Source organism: Leptosomus discolor, chromosome 1 (assembly GCF_034619465.1).
Source record: "Leptosomus discolor isolate bLepDis1 chromosome 1, bLepDis1.hap2, whole genome shotgun sequence".
Lineage (NCBI taxonomy): Eukaryota > Metazoa > Chordata > Aves > Leptosomiformes > Leptosomidae > Leptosomus > Leptosomus discolor.
Genome location: NC_141391.1, coordinates 191880547 through 191900132, shown reverse-complemented (window position 1 = coordinate 191900132; position 19586 = coordinate 191880547). Strand labels below are relative to the sequence as shown.

Below are 19586 nucleotides of genomic sequence, written 5' to 3'. Positions count from 1 at the left end.
GAAATGGTATAGATGAAGAGGTATTTCGGTGGCTGCTGGCGAGAACTGGTTTTATTCATTGGAAATGCTATAAACTGAGTTTGAAATAGTTGTAAATAGCTTGGGTTTTTATCGATGTGTGGGGTTTTTTCCCAGCCTTTTCTCTGCATGTTGCTTTGAATACAATTTTGACAACCTGTCCCCTGTATCTGAGGACACTATGTCACCTGCGTGTTCCATCACTGCAAATGCTGCAGATCCTTGCCACGCACCGCCAGCAGCCCTGGCCAGTTTGCAGAAACATCAGTGTTCATCTGCAGGTTTCCATCTGCATTGTAAGCAGACTTGAAGTCTGAAATTATACAAGTAAGAACACCCAAAGATTTAAGCACAAAAATCCAAGGAAAGAACCATAATTAAAAAATAGGATAGGGAGCTTCCATACAAAAGCCTAGTGCCTTAAAATATTTCTGAGTAGAGAATGTTTTCTCACAATTTCTCATAATATGAATGTCATGGACAATAATTTGTCTGTGTTGAGAAGATGTCCGCTATAATGAGCCCTGCTCTAAAACCTAACTCTGTCCACATTCAACAGGTTTCTTATCCTGCTTACTTTATTTTGTTTATTTTTCAGTACTTCAAATCCACCTTCTTCGATTTCTCCACCTATAAAATTTCCACTCCATTTTCTATGCAGAGCACTGTAGTCATCACTGCTAGAAAAAAATCAACACTAAATTAAAGATGAAATACATCCAGAGTATAAAACAAAAAGAAGATGGCGGGACAACAATTAAAGATTTTTTAGTAGACAAAACCGGTACACACACACGCCCTTCTGCCCCTTCGAGTAATGAACACCTTTTGTCTGAAAGTGCAAGTAGCAGGCAAGAAGTTCAGCATTGAGTGAAATTTCTTGTCGTTCGGTGGCACCGTTACTGATGTAAGGCTGAACAGCAGCAGCACGTTGTTCAACGCCAGTTCCAGAGTTCTGCAAGACTCCAGGAAGGAAGTTATTACCGCCTAGATGAGGTCAGGTTTTTAGTGCTAGCAAGTAGTTCTTGGCAAACATCTGAATGCTATTGTGTTCTCAGCTTTGATTTCCACCTTCATCAGTGGAGCTTCTTCAGGGAAAATGCTGCTGCTAGAAGAAATGTCAGCATTTCTGCCATTACTGTAAAAATTACTGTAAAAAAAGAAGGCCGCTGAAAAGGACCCCAAGACAGAATATAGCACACTGAAAGAGGCTATTTGGAAATCCAGGATTTCCAGGAAAAATGCCTGGCTTTTTACTGTCTTCTGTCATATGTTTTTAACCTCAGCCTGGTACAAGTTTTCCCTCCCTCATCTCAAGGCTTGGTCTGTACAGATACCACCTTCTGGCACACCTGGGTTTCATGGTTTGTTGTCTGTGAATACCCGATACATGAAGTATGCCTTGTTATTTAAGCAACAGAGAAGCTAAGACTGAGTGATATGACACAGCTTTTCCGGATCCTTACTGCCACAGAAGGACTCTCTTCCACTTAAAAAATAAAAAAGTAAAAAAAATTCCATTATTTTCATGACTCCAATCAATATACTGCAGTTTCCCCAACTGGAAAGCAGAATTAAGAACACAATTAGTAAAAAATAATAGAGTTGGATACACAGGTGCCAAAATGTGCCATAGACCAAATATAACTAACAAGCATAAACCATCTGGATGTTTCACTGGCATGACTCACATCTGTAGTTTCCAAGTGTCTCCAACTGAGGCTTCTACCTCCTTGAGAACTGCCTTTGTGGTTGTTGTCATTTAATGCCTAAAGGAACAACAGCTTACGGCTTGGTATTTGTCACGTTAACTGTGGAATAAATTAAATCCTTTCTTACCAACGCACAGAGAACCCAACCTTAGTATTTAGGTTCATTTCTGTATGAATCTGCAGGATAAAATTCTTAGCAGAGTGCAGCTTCATGCAGCAGAGGCTAAGAGGTGGAATTATGTTACCACGGGCACAAAGCACCTACTCAAGCACACAGATCTGGTACATTTGCTATGAAATTAGTATGGTGATGGCCACAAGATAAATCTATCATACAAACCACCTGTACTTTAGCTGCAGCTCTAGCTCAGTGTGTTTCATCACATGTCCCTTGGTTGCTTTACTCACAAAATGGACTGACGAATAAACACTGACTCTAGGGACTAAGGATAACAGGCTATAGCTGATAGCAAAAGTTGAGTTGTGCAGAAATTCTCCACTGTTGGAATAAGTCCTCAAAACAGAACTCATGTTCCTTCAATCCAGTCACCTGCCTGCAGGCCATGTAATATTTGAAGAACTCTGATTGCAAATATCTGAAAGTGGACACGGAGGCACTTCACGCGGATTTCAGCTAGGGAGGTTGACCACAGAAGATGGCTTCTGTGTTGCTTCGTGCACACCAAATGAAGTTAATTAATCTCTTTATAAGCCAGCTCAGCCATTTCACTGGAAGCATCTTTTTCCAGTACTAGTCAAGGCTTGTCCTTTCACTCCAAGATCTCTGTTAACCAAACAAAAGGAGGAAGTGACCAACCTAGGGCAATGCAGGAAACTTAGTGGAATATGACGATTACCTCCAATTCAGTGTTACTTCCTTTTGTCCTTAGCATCACCTTTCTCTGCCCTGCTCGTTTTCATAAAACTGCTTTATTACTCCGCAAGGACTCTTTGGATTTTACTGAACATCACCTGTTATTCATTGGATCTTTAATCTAGGCTCTTTGCAGGAAAAGAGTTTCCAAAAACACTATGGACTACGACCCCATTTTCCTATCTCAGCAGGGCTCTTGATGTACCCTGAGCAACCAGCTGACAGTCATACGGTCACAGTGGTCAGAACTCACTGGGAGCGCCTCCGAGTCTGAAAAGGAGGTTATTCTTTTTTTGTTGAGAGTATTTTTCCCTCCAGCAAGAATAAAGCAAAGGCCTTTTGCAGACAATACTGCTGCTCATCTCTTAGGAGACATTTGCTTTGCTACATCTCTACCATCAGTGAGAAACAGTAAGAAGAAGCTTCGCCCCAGCCAGGTGGCACACACCGACCGGCACACCCCAGCTCACCACACCGCAACGATCTGCAGTGCTTTTTCCATTCCAGTCCTCTTTCATGCCTCCTCAGCATCTGAGAAGATAACTTTTCCTCTCAAAAATTCAGTTCTACTTCATTTCCCCTGTTTCACCTCTTTACTACTTTCAGCACTTACTTACACTACACTGGCTGTGGTGTGGGCTCACCTAGAGACACGCACGCAGCCTTCACGCTTGCCAAGCTTCCACTCTCTATAGACTCTTCCTCCTCTGGGAACTAACACTCTCTAGCTTTCTTTTTTACAATGACTAATACAAGGCCATCGCTCCATGTCCACTTTCTGGTTTCAATCCCATTTATTATTCCTACTTTGATTCATTTTATGAAAGTAAATTAATGATATATAAAAAAAAATAACTGTCACTGGTGACCTGTTTTTTAGCTGGACTGCACTACAGGTTTGATTCAATAAAAATAGTGTTTCAGACTGGTTATAATTTAACCTTCTGCATCAAACACTGTCTTCCTGAGTGCTTTCTCTTCACCACATACTTACAGGAACCTAGTTATCCACTATAAATTAGAGTTTCTGTAAGTTCACAAGGCTATAATTTCATCTTATAATTTTTAAAAACATATTGGGCCCTAGATTAAAGCTCAGGAAACCCCTCCTGACTGGGTCTGCTGGCTTTGACCCCTTCACCAGTAATCCAGAAGCAGCTTTGGTCAAATCCAGACCAAAACCAACAGCATAAAACTGAAGCAAAATTTGGTGCAGAAATTGAAAAAAATTTGAGCGCAAGCCAAAACCCACAGCTCCGAGGAGCTTTACATTGCTCATGTACATCTTAGCATGCAGGTAAGCAAACTCCCCAGCTGCCAGTGTTAAGGTTTTAGACAGAACTTTGCTTCTGAGCAGGCTCTGTCTTGGCAGGGCAGAGTTACCGCCCACAGTCCCCACCAGACCCGAGCTGGCCGTCCTTTGCCTGTCTCCTTGCAGAAGAACCCATGTGACAACGCAGGGCATGCCAACCCAGCTGGGCTTTGTGCAGCCAGTCATTGTTGGGATCCGTTTCTGAAAGGGAGTTTAAACTTACCTTCCTCAGCCCCTTGGCAAATGCCCTTAAGTTTAGGTCAGCCTGTGGGTGGAGACACATCTCAGCTTCCTTAAGCTGTAACCCCCCACCCAGCACACACCATTTCACAGGCCCAGGAAGGCTGCATGCCAGAGCTGAGGTCGCCCACCTGAAGGGAAGCAGCCAGGGTTTGCAGTCTGTGCTTGTAACACCTAACTGGAAAGTATTATTTTCCAGATCATGTTTTTCTTCCTTCAGCAATTCTTGAACTACTCTGAATTCTCATCTGGTCAGCCCCCACCTGATTTTACCGATCAGCTTTGCCACCTTGGTTCCACAGCTTTGCATCTGAAATCATCGCTTCAAGGACAGCGAAAATAGTTTCAACTAACGTCATCAGCTCATCGTATCTTAAGTCCTCAACCAAACAGCAGGACCAAGGAGTTGCATTGCAAATGATGTGCTCAAGGCAGATGCGCTCCATGTGCATTTACATTCCGTAACTCAAACAGAATTCCTCAGCCATAAACCAACAGATTTCCTTAGTTATTGCAGCACTTCTACGAGTATTCAACCTATGTATTTCAACTATAACTCTCCTAATATATCCAAGGCTAAGTAGTGCATTTAAAAATCAGCTCATCCTGATTCCACTCTTTGCCTCTGCATTTTTATTCTGCTGAGCCCTAAAGTAGCTAATTTCCATTATCTGCTTTATTTGTCCTCTATCAATACCATTCACTCTCTATACCTTCTTTCCCTTGTGCCGGTAACAGTGTTTCAGTAGCAAAAGGGCTTTTCATTATACACCATTTTGTTGACTAATGAAACTGATCGATTCTTTTGACATAATGAACTACAGCCAGAGTTTACTGACTTCCACTAATCACGGAAAACCCCTGATTTGCCTTATTTGATGTCTGCTCAGCAGTTCCCTGCAGAAACGTAGGCAGAAAACTGCAAGATATTACTTTACTCAGATGGATAAAGGCAAAAGTTTGCTGGGCTTCACATGCTCCACCAAGAACAATCTCTGAAAACAAGCTGGAAGCTACAAGAATTAACAGCCAGATTTCATGGAGAACAAATATCTTCCATTCAATGTATTTGGTTTCCAAACAGTGAACTTGCAATGAAAAGTACCAAATCCCACTTAATATTAAAATAAAAATAAAACCCCAAGTATGCACGTTAAAATTTTTTTTTTTTTTTTTCCCTGACAGCACATTTACATATGGGGGAAACCCCCCATATTAGATGTGTTGGCGCACTGGAGGACAAGGAAGACAGCTTCACCCGACAGAACCGATGTCCTGTCCCTGCCACCATACCGGTGTTTCTGCCGGGCAATGAACGGGGCCACAGCCTGAAACATACTGCACAGAGACGGTCACGCTCAACTGGGCTGTTGCCGACGGGCAAGAGGAGGTCTGTTATGGTGACATGGGGTCCTTACATTCACCATCAGGGCACATTTCATTCAAAAGAACCCATTTCTCAATCTAAAGCACCTGTGCCTTCTAAACTACTCTAGCAAGACAATGGTGACACACCAGCGAATCTTTCTATACATCTTACCCAAATTTTGAGCAACATGACAGCTGCTGAGAGAAGGATAAGAGAACAAGTTGGTCTGGAATTTAATGGGCTTCAAATAAATGTGTGTATTGGGTTTAGGTTCTGCGTTCCTGCTCAAAAGTCTGTCTTTCTCCAATTTAATTTGTCTGCAAGCATTAAGGCACTAAGAACTCCTGCACCCCCCATATAGTCTCGGGGACTAGAGAACAATGACTGACAAACAACAAAAAACCCTTATTGCATGAATAACCCATTAATTTGACCGTGAAAGCTTTTAATATTCTTGCTTTCTACACTACACACACCCCAAAAAAAAAAAAAAAGTCACAAAAAACAGTTTTCTACTTACAGCCAGAACTACATTTAGAGATGGTTAAACTGACTGTTAGACAACCTACTTCCAAATAATCCTGAGTTAACACAAAAACCCTTAGGTTACCTTTAGAAATGAGATCTTATTTTAAGAGTGAGGTAGACAGGCACAGTACCAGGACTATCACTGATACTGCTTGCACTTCCCAGTACGTATTTTGCAGTGACATCATGCAGCATGAAACCCCAAAGGAAATTCAACGGAAGCGTCTTTAGTAAAACGTAGAAACTTTAATTTACATGCAGAACTACAACATATTCATAATAAAAAAACTGGTGACTAAAATTAAACACATTTGTAAAAATCACCCACATTGTTAAATAGGTCTGTACAACCAGAGATTTACAAAGTCCCCGTGCATCTTCATCTTTCAATGCACAACTGAGTTTAAAGGTTCTGCTCGAATATTCCCCAGGTCGAGAGCTGAATCTGTCTCTTCATCAATTTCACCGATGACAGCACTGCAATAAAAAACAGGTTATCGTTTGTTGAAATCCCCTGGTGCAAATCCAGCTAGCAAGTCTTGCTAGCAAAGACCTTTTTTTTTTTTTTTTAAATTGTAGAGCTCAATTTTGTAGAACTTCAAATTTTGATGGCTACAAGTAGAGTCTGAAGGAAGTTTGGTTTGTTTGTTTTAAAGATGTAGGTTATAAGAACCAAATACTACTGGCCTGTTCTACGAAGCCGGTTAGCCTCTGAAACAAGAACCGGAAATCTTTTAAAGAGAGAGAGAATAGCTTTTCAAGAGTAACGTCTAACTGTAGCAATTTGTAAGGGCATATGGCATCAGATAAGCAAGACAATTTCCCTCAACACAGCCTAGTAAAGGGCTATTAATTTATCCAAGGGAGAATCTATAATATTTCTCCTCTGCCATGTGAAGACTTACCTGGACTAAAACACTAGCAGACTCAGTAAAACTGGTTTAAAGAGAAAAGAAGGTTAAGGTAATAGAAGTCCTACTAGCTCAGGACGGGAACTAACGCAGAGGGAACACAAGAACAAAATGTCTAATCCTCTGGCCTACTCTTCTGTTCACCACTCCAGAGACTTACGAGCTAGTGGCTGTATCCAAAAATGAATTAACAGCCACCAGAAACTATGCTATATTAATCCATTCAATAACTTTCTGAATAAATTTCTATTTTTGGTCTTTGCTACATCCTGCAGCAGTTGAGTTCCACAATTAAGTTTCACAGTGTGCAATGAAATACCTTCAAGCAGAACTTGTTGTCAGACTATCTTCCATTTTCAACAACAGAAAACACTAGAGGAATTTAAATGAAGCAATTATCTTCCCATCTCCTGCTACTCCTAATTTCATAGCAATCAGAAAATGGTTTTTCACAACTGAAGAGCCCTTGCCTCGTCAGCCTTTCCCTGACAGAAAACACCTCATACCTCTAAGTTATCCTCACTTGCGCTCCTCGTGCATTTTCACACCGCACCCCTCTAAAGACAGTGGCATACCAGGTGTTTATGCAATGACATAACAATGTCTGCTGGTTTAGTTTTCTTCCTAATAACCCCCAATATTCTTTCTTACCAGTGAATCTGTATTTACAAAAAATATTAACCAGAGACCAGGGTGAGACTGAGCTTAAGAGTAAAACACTCCAATAGAGGTGTCCAGGTTCTAATGATGCTCAGCAGAAACTAAAGAGGAATTTAAATTGCCTTGAAACAGAAATCTGAGCAGCTGAATAGCTTTCTTCATTCCATCGCTTAGAACTTCACTACGTTGGGAGCGGGGACAACGCAAACGTAAACTGCTTATGCCAACTGAATAGTCCAGTACTGACCAGCACGAAGCCTCATTTCAAACTGGAGCCCCTTCACAATTCTTGTGTGAAAAGAGTTTGATCCTGGATGCTCGTTACTATTCCATTTATGAGCTTTTTCCGAAGTGACACTTCCATTGAGAACACTTCCTTAGACCAAAAACTGTCTATGATATCAAAGCACAAGTTTTCCTTCAGTTCACATCATGAAATACAGCTTTTTCTTCATCCTCCCAGATGTAAAAGGAGCAAATAGTACCTGCCACTCCTGAGGTCTCCTTCATAGGCTTTCTGCTTCTCATGCAGCAAAACAAACACACATGTATTTAAGAGGTTTGGGGTTTTCATCAGCTTTTCTTCACAATTTTTATTACAGTTTTACACCTAACTTCCTAGTATTAACAACTTTTTTGGTTTCCCTAATTAATCACTCACTTCTAAAACAGAAGTTGTCTTTTTCCTTCGAACAACCTTTACTTGCTGCTGAACCATACTGAGTTTTTCTGATTGATGCCGCATGTTCACTGCAAGCTTCGAGTGAAGCACACTGAGATGCCTGGAAGCACTTCATCCCACGACTGTTTCTCTTCTTTTTCAACAGCTTCCCTATTTTCTGAGAGTCCCCTATTCTGAAGTTACTGTTACTTAGCTGTTGTTTCTTTTGCCTTCTTCCTCCAAGGATGCTGAATTTCACTATGCTAAGAGCTGCATGAATACAGAATTATTCCTTCTAACAAATATGTTTCCGAGTTTGTTAAGGTTACCAAAAACCAGAATAATTTCTGTCAAAGAATGTTTTGAGTATATTTGAGTAACGTGGCAGCCTGGTATGGTGAAAAAGTAAAGTAGTAAACAATTATTTGGCTTTTTATAGATGTGTACTATTTGAATGAAAAGTTACTGGTCAAGTAGCATGTTTAGCCCTGTCTTTGTAAATTTGTCAATTTATTTTTGCTTAACAGCTTAAGTGATGCAAGCCTTCCAAAATGATCTCCTTTCTCAATGACGTTAGATAAATACACCTAGATAAAAATCTAAGTCTTGACATTTCTTAGTACAGAAATATCCATCAGAATTAGAAGATTAAAATTCCTATCCAGGCTCACCTGTTGGTTATTGTGATATGTTCTTTTTCTGCTTGTGATAAAAAATAATCTAAGCTTTTGACATCAGTTTCAGACTGCTGCTGCAAGTCATCTTCCTCGCAGACCTCCTTACCAGGCCTTCTTTCCACTTCTCTTGTAACCCTCCCATCTGTTTGTGCATCAAACATCAGCTACTTTCCTCTGCATTTAACGAGCTTTTACTTGCATTTTGTCAGGGTGTTTTACATTAAATATCAACTCATACATTTCACCTGTCACCACATCGGCTTCAACAGTTGTTACACTGTCAAGCCAGAACCTTCATGCATTTTCCAGATTATAAAGTGTCCTCTGTGAACACCTCATCTAAAAAAATCCTATTAAAAGTCAACTTTGTATACTAGACCGTTGACTTTTTGCACACAACTTTATCTCTCTTTTGCTCATTCCTCTATTTTTCCTCCATCGACGGATCCTGCCTTTCACAGGCTGGAATAAAGATACACGATGCCTGGCTCACGAAAGGAAAATGCTGAGCTTTATACTGACCTCTCCTGGATTGCTATCTGTACCTGAGCTGGTTAATTCACAGCTCAGTGAATCCAGACTAACAACACCCGAACATGACAATGCAACCACTTCTGTAACAGACACGGGGCATTTGCTATTTAACATGCCTCAGTACTGGCAGTGCTGTCGCTGCTGCCCCCAGGTGCACAGACACCCGACGGCTGGGGCTAGCAGGATGCACACAGACACACTATGTGTACACACACACGCACAATGAATTTCTACTAATTGCTTTAAACAAGAATATGCTATACTCACACATTATCGCCTCTCACAATGTATAATCCCAGCACTACTTGTTCAACTCCTTGTGAAGAACTGAACACTCGTTCATGGCTTTCATCCAAAATCAAGTTAATGGTCTGATCAAAACCTTTGAGGGTTCCCTAAAAAAACATACAAAAATAAAGCACTCCAATTACCTTTCACATTCATCATCTTTGCTCTCAATGATTTCTTAAACAAGACAGCAACACAAAGCTACTAGAGAACAGATGCTCTGTTCAGGCTTTACTGTTAGGCTTAAATATAAACAGCTGGAGAACGAAACTTTCAAAGCAATAATCAATTTAAGAAAAGTATCTGTATTTACTACTGAGTGTTCATGCTAAAAGCTACAGTCATCTTCAGCGCCAGAAGAAGCAAAGTTTCCCTTTTACCAACAATGGCCCTCTAGACAACTAATTTTACTGTTTCTACACTATTTTAGTCTTCCTTATATGGAAGTTCCCAGAAATCAAATAATTAAGCAATTAAGTCAAAGAACAGAAAAATTGGATTCTTGGGGTCAACAACATTGCCACCCTTCTTAACATGCATTTTAAGTGGCATCTCTTTGAAGGAGATCAGCTTGGTTCCACAAAATTACTCAAAAAAACCCCAACAAACCACCACATAAAAAGAATTTCTGTGCCTTTTCAATTATGTGTTTGGAAAAAGGATAACATAATTGATTTGTGTAATTCACCATCAGTAATTGATTAAGAAATTTTAACTCATGTAAAACATCAAACAGTGTTAACGTCCCTCTATAGCATCTAACCATGTAACGATGAGTCATATATACCAATTTCATTCAAATCTTTTTGGTAGAAAGTATCTTGCATCCCACACAGTTTACCAGACTGAATCCAGACAGACAGAAGATTTGGTAAAGCTAGTATTTTTCTGCTAAAAGTACTGTCTTCTCTTTCCAGAGGCCTCACAAAGCTAAGTACAGACAATTATAATCCTCATGCAATTATATTATTAAGATGAAAACACAAAAGAATAAAAGATGGGGGCGGAATACAAGAAAAACAAGTACTACAGAAGCTATAAACCCAAAACTTTTACGCAGTCTAAGATATAACAGATTGCCAATCCTCAGGTTTTCAGGCTTAAACAGAATCCCGCAACAATTCTTCATTGATTATCAGTTTTTCTATAACCATATGGAAGAAATGGTTTTAGCGTGAAAGCTGAAGAGCTTACTGAACAAAGAGGACATTTTAGATGGAAACCAAATTACTGGACAGAAAAAGAAAGGCATTTTCTTGTGCATTCCTACAGAAAAGGCCATTTGACAAAAGTCAAAGCATTTGCACAGACAAGTTTATCAACAGACAAAACTGAACAGACAAGAACCAGTAAGTGTTCAAGTCACACACTATGAAATAACGGACACAAAGCTTTAAAAAAAAATTTTGCAAAGGCGTGAACATATAAGTGATAATATCTTAGCATGGTTTATTTATTGCAGTGATGAAAAGTCTTTATGGGGGAAAATAAAACGTTAAAAAATACAAGTCTCACCACAATCATTCTTCCATCAGAAGTAATTACTGCAACAGTACCTGATAGTTCATTAAGGAAATGTTTATAGAGATATCTGAAAGATACATTAACATTTTCTGAAAGGTTCACATGTAACCTTAAATTTTAAGAGCCATTAAGAGAGAAAAAATCCTCTCAGCATTTCTTTTTTAAAGATAAAGCAGCACAGCTGATAGTAACGTTTGACAACATAGTATTTTTTATGACAATCTGTTTTAAAGTTTAACTTTACCCAATCATGGGCAGTCATACACAAACATGAACACCATTAAAAGCAGACTAAAGAGTTGAGTTCACCTCTCTTCCCATTACTAACTGTAGCACCTCAAAACTGAAACAACACAATTTTATAAACACTTCAAGCCGAGTCCTTAAAAACAGCTTAGCAGTGGGGATCCCATCTGCATTCTACATCCCCTCACTCTGAAGGCCTGACTATCCCAATTTGATGGTCACATATCCATCACCCTGAATGATTTGGCGTTAGTATCTTACTGCTTGTGAATGAAACTGAAAATGCCCAAAGGAGCACAAAATACAGCATGAAAAAGGTTCCAAGAACACTAACTCACAGCTTTTGAGCAAATGACGTAAAGCTGACAACCAAACACATGTTAAGAACCCTCTAAGGGACCAGGCCCATTGTGAATCTCGTTCCTCACCACAGCCCAAGCAAGGATCAGGTTTGCAGCACGAGAGGTTATAGGGGACCCTCTTCTCCGGGTCTCCTGTAACCTCCGTTCCACCTGCCAAGCCAGTCCTATGTAAAAAGAAACCGACACAGCCAACCAGGAAGGGCCCAAGCAGCGCGGCCGCCGGCGGGAGCAGGGCCGCAGGCCAGCGGCCCCGGCCGACGGGCTCTTCACAGGCCCCTCAGCAGCCTGCCTAGGGCTGGGCATCTCCTCACAGCTCACGCCCTGCCGGGCCCGCAGGTAGCCGACACCCGCAGCAGCCCTAGCACCCAGCCCTGCGCCGTGCTGCGGCCACCAGCCCCCCGGGGCCCGGCACCGCTCGCCCTCAGCGGCGCCGACCCGCCCGCACCCGGCCGCCCCTCACGCCCGCAGGCGCGGAGGGAAGGCCCGCTCCCGCCGCCCCCAGGGCTGCCCCGGGACACCTCGGCCCACCGGAAGGATACGGTTGATGTAATTCTCCAGAGCAGAGGTCATGGCGGCGGCTCCCGCGCTTCGCCTCCCGCCGGCGCCGCAACCACCTCCCGCGAGACGGCGGCGGCTGCCACGAGACTGCCGGCGCCACCTCCGGTGCGCGCCGCTGACACGCGGCCCGGCGCGCAGGCGCACAACCCCACGGGGAGGCGGAGGAAGCGCCGCTGCAATCGCTGCGCGCGCGGGGCGGGGCCGGGTTTCAAACGGGGCGTGCGGCAGCGCGAAGGGCCCCTGCGAGCGCGCATGCGCGGAGAGGCAGGAGGCGGCAAGGCGGTGCGAGTGGGCTGTACCAAGTAGCGATAGCCGCGGACCGCGCGGGGGGGGGGGGGGGGGGGGGATGTGCGCGTGTATTACGCTGCCCCCTCTGCGGCACATGGTACCATCCGTAGGGACGCCCGTTGGGTGGGCGGGGCCAGGGCGCGCAGGCGCAGTATGACCCGTCGTCTTCCTTGAGGGGCGCGTCGCGGCCGCTGTTGCTCTGAGGGCGTTCGGCCGGGGAGGGGGCGCTTGGCGGGGGCTGTTTCTCTGCCCAGCCTCAGGGTTGGCCTTCATGGCCTCGCTGCCTGGGTGTAGCGTTTCTCGTGCTAACACGGGAGCCGCATGTGCCTGCGGGCTGCCGGTGTGAGGCGGGCGGGAAGGAGGCCTGGCTGCTCCTCCGCGCTGGCTCGGTTTGCTCCTCGCAGTTTATTGAAGTCCCGTGCAGAGCTGCTTTCTGTAGGACATTGTGGATGGCTGGGTGTGGGGAAGGTGAAGCTTGAAGAAGGTGGTTTAGTTGTGCCCGGGTCCCGTGCTGTAATGGGGATGGCCCCAAGCTGCCTGCTTGGGCCCAGGCTGCGGTCTACAAGTGGAGAGCTGTGCTGGTGCTTTGAAAGAGAAATGCAGTGGTCAAGCTCTGCCATCCAAGCAAAACTATGCATCTTTTTAAAAAGATGTGCAGTGCCAAGTAAGGGGTGATTCTTGTGCAGAAGTTTGGATTTCATGCCTATAGGAATCTCCTTCTGCCATAATCTGTGAATGTGGGAATGGGAAATAAGGATGTCCTGAAGGACTCCTGGTTTTTCATTTTTCTGTAACTTTATGTGTCACTAGCGTTCTTCCCTTTCCCTTCTGGTGGCTTGTTATTTCTTCTGTTGCATCCTTGGTCATTACTACCTTCTTGTCAGTCTGCGTGACAGCAGTGTTTCCTCAGTCTCCTTAGAGTCACGTGAGAGAAAAGTGTATGAAATCTGCTGGATACAGTGGTGGCGCTGGCAGGCAGTTTTCAGGAATGTGGGAGGCCAGACTTCACACAAGAAGAAACATCTTGGGGCCATTAAGTTCAGACATTCAGTAGCAGAACCAAGTTAAGCTACAAAAGTAATCCTGCTGCTTTAGCCATCTTTACCTGTGGGAGACAGTGTAATCGTTGTTAGTATGCAGCAGGCTTTCGGAAACATACTGCAATATGTTGTTCGTACAGACATCCTCTGCACTGCAATATATTCAAAGAAGGGAGTGCATTCCTCTGATGGTACTAATAATATAGCAGTCTGTGGGTGATGCCTAAAGTTTCACACAGGTATGACCTCTTGTAACAGTCTATCAACTGTGCTGGCAGCATGAGATCAATGGTGCTGTTTCAGCACTGCTGCTCAAATAGTCTTCATGGAGTCACATTAAAATAAATTTTCTCCCACCTGCTTTTTTTTTTTGACGGTATTGGTTATTTATTGCACTGAATGCCAACCTTGTCAGATGTAACACTGTGTGGGAAATACTCTTTCAAAGTATAAAAACAAACAGTGGGCCGTTTCCAGTCCAGCAGATTGTGAAATGAAATGTTACATAAATTCTGGATTAAAAAGGTGTTTATTGTAAGTTCATGACCTTCAGCAGCCAGCTTGGGACTTAGAATATGGAATTCTCCTTTTTGTCACTTTTAGGATGACAGAGAAAATTTAATTTCTAAAGTTTTCCGATCTGTCAGTGAAGATAGTGGTTGTGATGGGCTTCATAAAATGGTCTAAAATAACATTAGATGTGTGTATAACCAGGAGATTAAATACGCTGAAACACTGAGTAGACTTTCATAGGAGAAAGCTTTCACAAATAATACTTTGAAAAAAAATGAGATTAAATTAATTTACAGAGATATTTTTTTTACTATCTTGATTTCCAGGGCTTTCACCTGTGAATTTCATAACTCTTCATACACTGAAATACTGAGAATGCATTTTTTAATAACTGGGAGGTGCAATCAGGTGTTTAAGACAAACTGAAAGCTCAAAGTTGTCTACTTGCAGTTGTGTAGAAGAAACCAAATAACTTGACACGGATGAGGGAGTAGCCTTTGTTCTCTTTAACTGATGGAATCCTATAAAAAGAAGTCTCGGATCATGTAGCAAAAGATGCAGACACGAATGAGGCCAAACTGATATTGCTTAAAAAGTCTCAGTTCTGCATCTCTGAATTCTATAGTCTGCCTTTCAACTGTAAAAGTATTTTGTGGGGGTTATTTTTAACTATTTTATGATTTAGATGCTACTTAAAGTTTAGTAGATCATCCCTGTCAGTACTAGTCCAGCTTCCTTTTATTTCAATAAAGACTGCAGGGATGGATTGGCAAGAGGTGCGAACTGGAACTTGGTGTCCAGTCCATGATTTAATTCCCACGGGGAATACAATTTCCAGACAGCAGAACGCTATTGTTTCATCCTCTTGTAGTGTACCAGTTGTTTCTTTTCACAGTGTAGCCATCACAACTACAAAGAAAGCAAAATGAAGGGGTTTTTAAGGCAAATTAGCTAGCAAAAAAAAATGGATAGATGTTTCGTGGCACCTCTGAAGGTAACTGCATGAAAGTAGTGTCTCAGGAATTTGTCTAATAGCTCAGCCTTTATCAAAAACATGACAAGAGGTGTCAGAGAACATAAAATACTTTAGGAATTGGGTATTATTTAACACCCATCCTCTTAAGCCCCTGTTATTAAAAGCTTAACAACTGCCACTAACGGTTGTACCAGGATTGGAAGTAATTCCTGTATATTCCATGTAAGAGGCTGAAGGTTTGTGTGTGTGTGTAGTTTGACATTTTCCTTTTGATACTCATCCCTATAAAGATAGACATTTTCAAAGTCCAAGAATGTGAGATCATTAGGATACAGGGATGTAGGATAAAATCTTAAAATACTTGCAACGTGACATTACTTCACTATCTGATCCCCTGAGAATCTCTGGTCTCTATGTTTGTCTTAACAGTGCCCCTGAAAAGCAGAGCAGGACTTTTTTCTTGTTTTGTAAAAGAGGACTAAAAGCCAAAGTGTAAGGCTTAGATCTGGGCTCCTGAAGTCAGGTGGCCAGGCTTTGCCAAACTAGGTGCTTAACAGCAGTTAGCACTCTCAGTATAAAAGAACCCTGAAAAGAGAATTCCTGGCTTCATCTACTTAGGCTTTCCCTTTTCCTGAAGGTGAGCAGCTGTGCCCTTCTCACAGTCCTAATTGAGGTTCAGTCTTCTGTTTGAAGCCACCAATACTATTATTCTCTTATGAAATAACCTCCACATAGGAAGTGGAAAACTCTAATTTAATCCCCGCATCTTTTGGGGAGAGGGGAAAAAAAAAAAAAAAAAAAAAAAAGACTTGCCTGCCTCTCCCCCTCAGTAGCAGGCTAAGTTACAACCTGGGGCCATAATTTGCCCTTTTGTTGAAGCTGTGCCACGTGCAGAGAAGACGGGAATTCGTTAGGCTGGAGTCTGAAACTGTGGTTGAACTGCTTGGCCAGTAGAGGGAAATGTTCACTTCTGGTTGCTGTTACCAGGTCTCGGTACAGAAATCCAGGGGCATTTTAGATGATGTGAGTCATCAGCCTCAAGCATGGCTTCTCTGTAGCTGGTCAAGATCACTTGACTTCTGACTTTAGAAATTGAGTATCTTAAGTTTGAGCATGTCACCCTGGCCTTCTTTACAGAGAAAAATATTTAGTTTTCTAATATAGGGTGGGATGCATTTCCCACTGTCCATATTTCTCTAATATTTATAAAGTAAGCCTCGGGTGACTAATTCAGATATAGACATTTCACAGGTTTACACTTATATTAGACCAGACAAATGTTATTCCTGGTCGCCACAGTTGCCAATATAACATTGGTTTTAGGATCAGAAACCTGCAGCTGGCAACGCTTCACCTGTTTCTTCCCTTCAGTTGCTGCAGAGATGCCCATGAGGACACACTAAATAATTGAATATGAGCATGCACTAAATAACTGAGCATGATGCCCATTAAGCTCTCAATTAATTGAAGAAACAAAACACCTTTGTAAAAAGACTTTCCCTTTCTCTTACATTGTCTAGATAGACCTTACTTGCTAATTACATTTACGCCTGTAATTAAAATCAGTTTATTTCTGCAATTGATTCTCCATACATTAAGGTTGCTATGGCAAGTGATTGCTGTATGTTATGCTTTTCACAGAAGGTATAACCAACTAATCATGCCGTGGAGTGTCTCTTCACACTTTCTTTCTTCCTTATAGTCTGCCAGGGCAGGAAGGAAACCTGCAATGGTAGTTGTAGGGTATACATGCAAGCAGTTATTGTGTGTAAACTTGTTATCTAGCTTTGGGCTGGTGGAATGCATGAGTGAATGTTTTGTTGCTACTATCACTGTCTATTGCTCATCAGTTTTACATCTCCCAAAACACACTAGCTTCTGGTGGCTTTGCTTTCCTCTGTTATTAAGAAGTGCCTAGGTTTTGTAGACCTAGCCATGCTGAAGGGTGACATGGCCTTGTGGAGTTCCCATTGAGAGGAGTACTGACCAGTACCGCTGTGCCATGGCATGTTGCGCCATGTCCCTGTCAAATCAGATGGAGAAAGGTGCAAGACCTACTCCTTGTGCTTCCTTGAACGCTAAAACTAGTGTAATCACCTAACTGCTGGAACAGGAACTTCAAGAAATTGCTTGTAATAAACCCCCCCAAAATTGGTAACAATGGCCAGCCTGCTCAGCAAGAATTGCATCCCCTGGTTGCTGTGCAAGATAAAATAGCACCTGAGGTCGTGACAAAGAATAATCAGACAGTACATACTCCAGAAGAGAAACAAGCACCCCCAAATCCCACACATTTCACTTACGTAATCCTTCTAACAGCCTTTCTCATACTTTCTGGGACTCAAAGATTTAAATCTCTCTGATTTTCACCTACATTCCCAGAATGTCACTCCATAAAAAGAGCTTAGCCCTTTAACTTGTCTTTATACACACGCGAGCTGGATAAACATGACTGGTTTCTCAGGAAAAACAGAAACATCCCTTCACTTCTGTTTTGTTGCTCTGAGTCTGTATAAGGTCCGTTATCAGCAATGCAAGGACACAGATTTTATCGGATAGCTGGAGAAAAGTGGAAAGATCTTGCTGACCTCATACATGACTAGCTGCAATCTGAGTTGAGATGTGCTTCATGTATATTATTATATCAAATGACAGGGGTTTGCAGTAAAACAACTGGACAATAATATGAAAGGTTAACAGTCTGAAAATTGCTGGTAGACTCCGAGTATAAGTTAAAATGGATTAGAAACAAATCCGTAGCATGAGTAGTCCCAAAGTGCTTTTTATTTATCGTTAGAAACTCAACTGTTAACAAACACCTGATATAAATTTTGTTTGTTATGATAGCAACTGCTGCTATCATGGGAAACATTACCAAAAAACTAATTTTACTCAAAGAGCTCTTTTATATGAGAAAGTGTATCTTTTTTTCCAGCAATTTTTGCTAGAATACACAAAATGCAATAGCAATCTTAATGACTACACCCCTATTTAATGTGTGAGCATATAAAATAACTTTGCATGTTTCTGTTTGCAGGAAATCAAACCGTTTTCAATTTTCCTCTTTTTTTTTTTTTTTTTTAACAGAAGAAACTGAAACCAGCTGTAGAAATTCAGTACCATTATCATTTTGGGTAATAAGTTTAGGGGATGTTCTGAAGTATTGGTAGGAAAAATGCCATTGTCAATGGGTCATGTACCTACAACTGCAGAATTACAAAGCAAATGGATTCCTCTTTTCAGCTGCCCTAAGCAGAGAATTAAGACAATTCTGTTGTACATAAAATGAATAATAAGCTTCAAGTAACTGACATTTACTAGCATGTCAGGTTCATCGTTTTTTACAGTCATAGCTGAAATTGCATTTGCTAAATTTCTCTCATGAAGCAGGCGTTTCATTCTGATAGATTCCCTACTCCCAAAGTATAATTCATCTTCCTGTAAAAGCACTGATCCTAATCTTTATGATTAGTTAAGATGACTAGATCTTCCAGTTTTAAATATAAGGTCTTTTATCTTAATACTCTGCCGGGCTGCCCATTTGACCCTGTTCCACTTCTTGTTTCATTTGCTCTGCGGCACATGATCATCGTGTAAAAGGAACAGCACATGGTCAAAGGGCTCTGTTCAGAGGTGACTTACACACTGCCTGCTGCCAGATATAGTGTAAATTGCACTAGAAAAGCAATATAATTCTGCTTTGTAACTTATATGGCATCATTATTTTGTGAAGTAAGTTATTCACTGTACCACGAAGCAGTCTTTTGGCACCAGGACCTTTAAACAAATTAGAGAATTGGAGAAAGAATATACTGTGGGTTTGGTCCTGCCCAGAAGAGGTGCTGAAATGCTTCTTGTTAGAAACATGTCAATGAAGAATGATCAATAGCAGAAGAGGATAAATAGGAGAACGAGCCTTTCCTCTATCAGGCACTGAACTATGTTTTGTCTAAGATCAAAGGGCAGAGAGGAGGCCTTTTTTTTTGTCAGCAGGCTATGCTGTGAAAGGCAAAACTTGAAGCACAAGCAAACAGAATTGTGCCAACAGTAATGAAGTGGCACGTGAGGATGGCAGATGCTATGCTTTCTTCATAGCCTTGAAGAGGGCTGCCTGTTTTGTCGTTATTTCTAGACTAGGATTTTGCAAGCTACTGCTCCAACTGGATATTTCCTCTTACAAGCCCCAGAATCTCCTTGGTAATTGCAACTGGCATCCTTGTTCACAGCCAGAGTATGTGCTAGCTCTTTCACGTGCTACTTTCAGGTACTCTTGACATCCTCTGGTTAGTGTTTCT

General features: G+C 41.9%; 1 protein-coding gene across 1 annotated transcript; it reads right to left on the bottom strand.

The window, feature by feature from the left end:
- Positions 1-6279: 6279 nt before the first annotated feature.
- Positions 6280-12531, bottom strand: LSM8 (LSM8 homolog, U6 small nuclear RNA associated). Its single transcript, XM_086473142.1, has 4 exons — positions 12456-12531; positions 11300-11340; positions 9764-9891; positions 6280-6530 (listed from the first exon to the last, which is right to left on the bottom strand). The coding sequence occupies exons 1-4, from the start codon at positions 12484-12486 to the stop codon at positions 6440-6442; spliced, it is 291 nt and encodes a 96-aa protein (XP_086329268.1). The 5' UTR covers positions 12487-12531; the 3' UTR covers positions 6280-6439.
- Between the last annotated feature and the right edge of the window lie 7055 nt (positions 12532-19586).